The sequence below is a fragment of the Maylandia zebra genome, linkage group LG10 (assembly GCF_041146795.1).
Source record: "Maylandia zebra isolate NMK-2024a linkage group LG10, Mzebra_GT3a, whole genome shotgun sequence".
Lineage (NCBI taxonomy): Eukaryota > Metazoa > Chordata > Actinopteri > Cichliformes > Cichlidae > Maylandia > Maylandia zebra.
Window position 1 is genome coordinate 29,944,861 of NC_135176.1, and position 5,896 is coordinate 29,950,756.

At 38.3% G+C, this 5,896-nt stretch overlaps 1 protein-coding gene across 1 annotated transcript; it reads left to right on the forward strand.

Moving 5' to 3' along the window:
• The first annotated feature begins 1,305 nt into the window (after positions 1-1,305).
• On the forward strand, positions 1,306-5,522 carry btg4 (B-cell translocation gene 4). Its single transcript, XM_004551135.3, has 4 exons — positions 1,306-1,783; positions 3,351-3,488; positions 4,467-4,746; positions 5,059-5,522. Exons 1-4 carry the CDS (start codon positions 1,611-1,613, stop codon positions 5,260-5,262), a joined length of 795 nt encoding a protein of 264 aa, XP_004551192.1. The 5' UTR covers positions 1,306-1,610; the 3' UTR covers positions 5,263-5,522.
• Positions 5,523-5,896: the final 374 nt, after the last annotated feature.

A 5,896-nucleotide genomic window follows, 5' to 3' on the forward strand; every position in this document is an offset into this window, starting at 1 on the left:
ATGGCTTTGGGTGTTTGTTTGGAGTTGTCATCCTACTGCAGAATACATTTGGGGCCAATAAACAATCATTTATATTTCTTAAAGCATTCTTTGTTCACAGCATTTTTTCACACCTTCCTAAAACTTTTGCACATATGAGAAGAGATATTTATATAGCGAGCAAGAGAGCAATATCAAAGGATCAGCAACATGGAAAAGACTAAACCCCAATGGTGATGCACACAACTGTGAAGCTTACTTAGGTCCCCAGTGATACATCTTCAAGGTTCAAGGACTGGATGAGGGATGGGGTAAGTGAAGCAGAAAAAAACTAACAAGGAGACAATCCCTGTTTTATTAGTGAGGTTAAAAGGAAAAGCAAAAATGTGTGTTTGAAGTAGATTGCATGACTATTTGTCATGTTGAAACCTGAAAAAAACCAAACAGATTTTCTTGTTAATAGGATAGTTGACCGATTAATCAGTTTATCAAGAGAATAATTTCCAGGCCTACTTAGAGGAAGGTTTCACTTGCGTGTACAAAAAAAGGATCTGTTTGTTTCACTCATTTTCCCAAAATTGAGGCAACAACCTTGGACCTGTCTGATAAACTGTTTGGAAAACTTACATTGGTATCTCACAGCTGTGTTCCCCGCCTCTGGCTTTCTGTGCACTGTAATGGTTTTTGCCAGGCCTGTGGCACAATTGCTTCGCTCATGTATGAAAAGACATGACGTGGCAGACGTGTTAATTTATCACGTTATTCCTTTCATCTTCATCATATCACCGTATATAGTCAGGTGACAAAATAGGCTGTTCGTGAACGCCAAACAAATGAATAACAAAAATATATGTATTGTTCTTTTTCCTTGCAAGCTACATATTTATTGTATAAAAGTAAATAATCAATTACAAGCATGATTAGAGTCACATTTAAAATACATTTAAGAACCGTCTTGCACAACAGTATCACCATAAATAAGTGAAAGTGATTTTAAATGAAACTGACTCAACAAAATAAATATAAGTTGTAAAAACAACTTTTTCAGTCTTGCACCATCATCAGAAATGCCTCTCTTCTTATGTGCTGATGAGCTGAGAAATGTAAATATTCTCTCTGCTTGTACTTTATGGACAGATTTAATGTAGAAGTCTGTTCCTGCTGCACAGAACTGTTCACACATTTCATTGAATTTGGGGCATTTTAACATTGAAGAAGTGCAGACAGGGCGTTGTTTACATTTTAACCCTGAGAGGAGTCATTAAGTAAATCAGCATCAGCTGTGGCAGCTGGTTGCACAGCTGAACGGTGGTTTTATTAAAAACTCTTTTAGAATTTGATTTGAGTGAGGTTTCACTGCTGAGAAGGGTGCTGCTGCGTTTGCACATTTAGATGCATGTGGATATATTTGTGTTTTGGTGTCTTTGATGAAGCTGCCTTACAATTCAAGCTGAGTTCTCTGTTGAGCTTCAGCAGCAAATATGTTTGCTTGAATTGTTTGGTTTGGTTTCCAGTTTGCTCTGGATGTTTTTATTTTCTGTGGTACTAGGATCCCTACATGCGTTTTATCTGAAGAGATAATTTTTTTAAAATTACGGTTTCAGTTTGCTGTGCTCGGTAAGTGTGTCGCCATGAAGGAGGAAATTGCTGCCGCTGTGTTCTTTTTGGCTCGGCTGGTGAAGAGATACGGATGTCTGGACAATGACAGCAGAGAGCGCTTTGCTGCTTCCCTCACCTCCCTTCTGTTTGAGAACTACAAGAACCACTGGCACCCAAGTGCACCCGCCAGGGGTCAGGCCTACAGGTCAGTAATCCAAAAGCAATTTTTTTTTTTTTTTTTTGGTTGTTTCAAAATGGCTTCTGCTTCCCTTTTAAAAATGAAAAGTTAACCAAACATAATATTAAAAATTAAAACTCAATTAAATTTAAGAGGAAAAACTTTGTTTCAAAGCTTGAATGTGTATCCATTTGGCACTCTCCTTTTAAGTTGTATGGATTTACTATAAGACAAGTTGGTTGGGGACCCACAGGAAATCAGATTATTTGATCAGAAATAAATGGTTAAAAATAAAATGATTTAAGTATTTTTCAGACTGGTGGCTTATGTACATGTACTGCATCCAGAGTGTTATTGCAGGCATGTTAACTTTGAACATAAACTGCCTTGAGGTGACTGTTGTTGTGATTTGGTGCTGTATAGATAAAAATGAAGTGGCTGAGTTGGAGCCTGAGAACCTTTTTGTAGTGAACAGCTGTTTTGTAAAGTATCTATCCTTAGGTAAAGGTCTCGCTGCTGAAATAATGTTAAATGTTTCTCAGTCAAAATTCTTAATGAATATGTTTGCTTTAGTAACTTTATGTTATTTTGTATATTTTGATACAATTACTGATTTTATTTTTAATGAATGTCACTTTAATGTTGCAGCTGCTGATTGTATTAAATGTACTTGGCTATAAAGTATCCAAATCTTTAAAATTGTAAGGTTATGAAACTCTTTCTGCCTTCAGAAATGCAACAAATATTATGAACCCACTTTGTAATTGAAAGTATTGATTCTTTACTTAAAATACCAACTGTTATACTTGAGTTATTTAACCTTGTAAATGATCAAAACACCTGGAAAAACACTTGTAATGCTCCACTCTACTGGCCTCAGTAAGAAGCAGGACTGCAGCTCTCAGGTTTATTCACAGGAATATAATGGATATCAATCTAAATGTTGGCGGGTTAATTTTAAGCTTTGCTCAGCTGCTCAGAAAAATGCTTGACTTAGAATCTGCTCACTTTATCTGAGCAACCAAAGGAGAGGTCTGAAGACTCAAAGTACAAGACTCCTTACGGTGGTGCAGGGAGTAGAAACCAGCACAATAGAAATACATTTGCATTGCAGCTGTGCTTAAGTAAAGTACTGGAGTAAATGCACAAAGTTGCGTTCCACTGCTCACTTTGAGTGGTGCTAGACCCTGTAATATTAGGTGTTGTCGTGGGAAATACCCCCCCCCCCTCTTTTTGTGCTCTAATTAAAATAAATGGGGCTTGCATTGCACACTACAGGCGACTCTATAGTTCAATATTCTGCATTTTCTCATTTGATTCGGGACATAAAGAAATCGTACAATTTTAGGATTCATGAAAGAGATCTTCAGTTTGTTTTTGTACCATTTAAAGAACTAATGTGCTGATGCTATTCCTAATTGTCTGGCTTTAAACCACCTTTAACTGTCACCAACTACTACTCTTCCATCTATATTTTAATTGGATTTTTACTGGACTTGATATCTTGGTGACATGTGAAATTGCAACACTATTTAAAAAAAAAAAAAAAAAAAAAAAAAAAAAAACTTTCTTTGAGCTGCCCGGTGTTTTTCAGGTGTCTGCGTATGAACAGTGTTCGGCTACAGGACCCGGTGCTGGAGCAGGTCTGCGAGCGGAGCGGGGTGAGGTACGAGGACCTGGGCCTGCCCCAGGAGCTGACAGTGTGGGTCGACCCTGGAGAGGTGTCCTGCAGGTTTGCTTTAATCATTAGTCACCTTGCATTTGTGCGACGCTGCAGGTTACATTGTTTCAAAGTCCTCAGTCCTTTTTGGTTTCACATCTAACTTACTAACCAGATGGTGATATCATTAAGACATGAATAACCATTTATTTTAATGTCAGTTTAAAAGCAGAGTTTGAAGTAAATGCTTAATTATAATCTAATTATTGATCATCCACACAGTGACAAGACTTGAGGAAAAGTGCAAATAAATTGGTCTAATCAACTTTTTTTTTTTTTTTATATGGCTCAAACAGGTGGTGATATGATTAGTTAGCAGTGTCTTCATGCCAAAGCTAGAGCTAACAAGTGGTTCAGCGAGTTACAAACCTAATGTTGAATCAATAAAACGAGTGTCTTTCTATAATACACAAAATCTTTATCTCAACTTCTCCTAGACCACCAGGAGTTAACAGCCAAACTGAAGGTTCTTAGCTATATCAATATACCATTGCATTGGCTGACAACCATTTAGCACGAAGATAAAATGACCTGTTTTTTGTTAACTATTTTACCTTGTGCATCTACCACACCTATAGTTGTAATTTCATTTTTACAAATAAGCATCGGATTACTTGTAATTAAGTTTGTCATGGGCATGTACTAATATATTCATAGTTGTGTACTTGATCATTGCTGCTAAGGGAAGGAATGGATTGTGACTGAAAAGGGCTGATTTGGCTTCCTTACTGGAGCTTTTTTTGTCCTGATTTCCTGCCACTAAACTAAAGATATGTGAAGCACATGAGTCGGGCTGATGTTGTCACAGCTCTGGCAGGTTTCTAGAACATTAGGACAAGGAGTGGTGGGGGAACAAATGTTTAGAGCAGTGTTAAGGTGGAACTTCTGGCCTCATAATGGAAAAGCCCTTTATTGTCATTGTACATGTACAAAGAAATCGTGAAACCTGAATTTGCCGTCAGTTTCTAATTTTCTTTTGAATCCCTGCAGGTATGGTGAACACAGCAGTCCATTCTGCGTCTCAGTGGTGGACAACTGTCGGCGCGGTGATGGGGAATTATCCCGCCGCATCCATGAAGCTGTGGAACGGGCGAGTCTCGAGGTCCCATCAGGAAGCTCATCAGATGAGGATGAAGATGGCGGTGGAGACAACAGCATGAGCATGAGTACCAGCAGCAGCAGCCTTTCAACCCTCTGCCCTCAAATCCCACCCATGAACAGTGAACCCAAAACCATTCCGACTGTTAGCAACCCCAACAGTGTTTACAGGGTGAGTTCAATATATGAAATGCAGGACAATTTAAAGCCTCCCAAGCTTGTTTTATGACGATGATGATGGTAGTGTTTTATATCTTAACATATTCATTCTCTGTAAGCTCATTAACATGAGACTTGGAAAAAGTAGGCTTCCTGAAAGTGCAAGTTGATTGACCATCTTCAGGAGCAGGTTTTTAGCCAAAAAAAAAAAAAAATGTAATTCTGCTGAATAACATTTTTAAAGCTAGAGCTTTGCAAAGTATTTTTAGTAACTTCTCTAAGAGATCTCAGGTTTTCTAAATGACTTTGTTGTACCTGTCTTCAGTTCAGCGAGTTCTCTCCAGGTGCCCCTCAGAGCTGGCTGAGGGAGAAGCGGAAAGGCTTTCCAGGAGACATGTTCCCACCTCATGGCGCTCCTGCTGGAGCCCACTTCTCAAGCCAGAAAGGCTTCAGATCCTATCGAGCCACGTTCACCTTCACTGGGCCTCGTGTTGACAAGTACCACTGGGTCAGCAAATCGCGATCCTAGCCTTAAAGCTACAAACCAGAATCTGGTTCCTGCTGATGTCGGATTTAGGCCACACACTTTGTACATCTTTTAAAGGATAAGCTTATTTGTACCTGATTTAAAGTAATGCTGTTTAAGTATGTTTTTAAGATGTGAAAATTGATATTTTAAATAATTCTTCACTCTAATTGTCTTTTTTAAATTAAAGTGTGAATAAAGTAACATTGACCTGTCATTGAAAAGAAATAAATAGATTCATGCCAGCTCTACTGGCCATAACATGTCTTGTTTTGGTTTTTTCTCCCTCTCTTAAACAGTTTTAGTTAACCTAACATTTAGGACTTTTAGATAAAACATCCAAAAGTTCTTTGAAAAACACTGAATCTATATTTACCTGTAAAGCGGGTCAGTCTGGAAGGAAATACAGCTGCGCTGGTGTGTGTGGTGGTTGTACTGGTAGTGTAGTTAGTGATTAGCGTGTAAGAACAATCAGCTAACGACACTGCCTATACAGCCACCCCAATCACACTGACCATCAGAAACTTGTAATCTTGCAGTAAATGCTTGTTGTAATAAAATGTATATTTTTGTCCCCTTTAGCTTGCCTTTTGTCAGTTTCATTTTTACTCTTCATTGAAGGCCCTTGTGCAGTGTC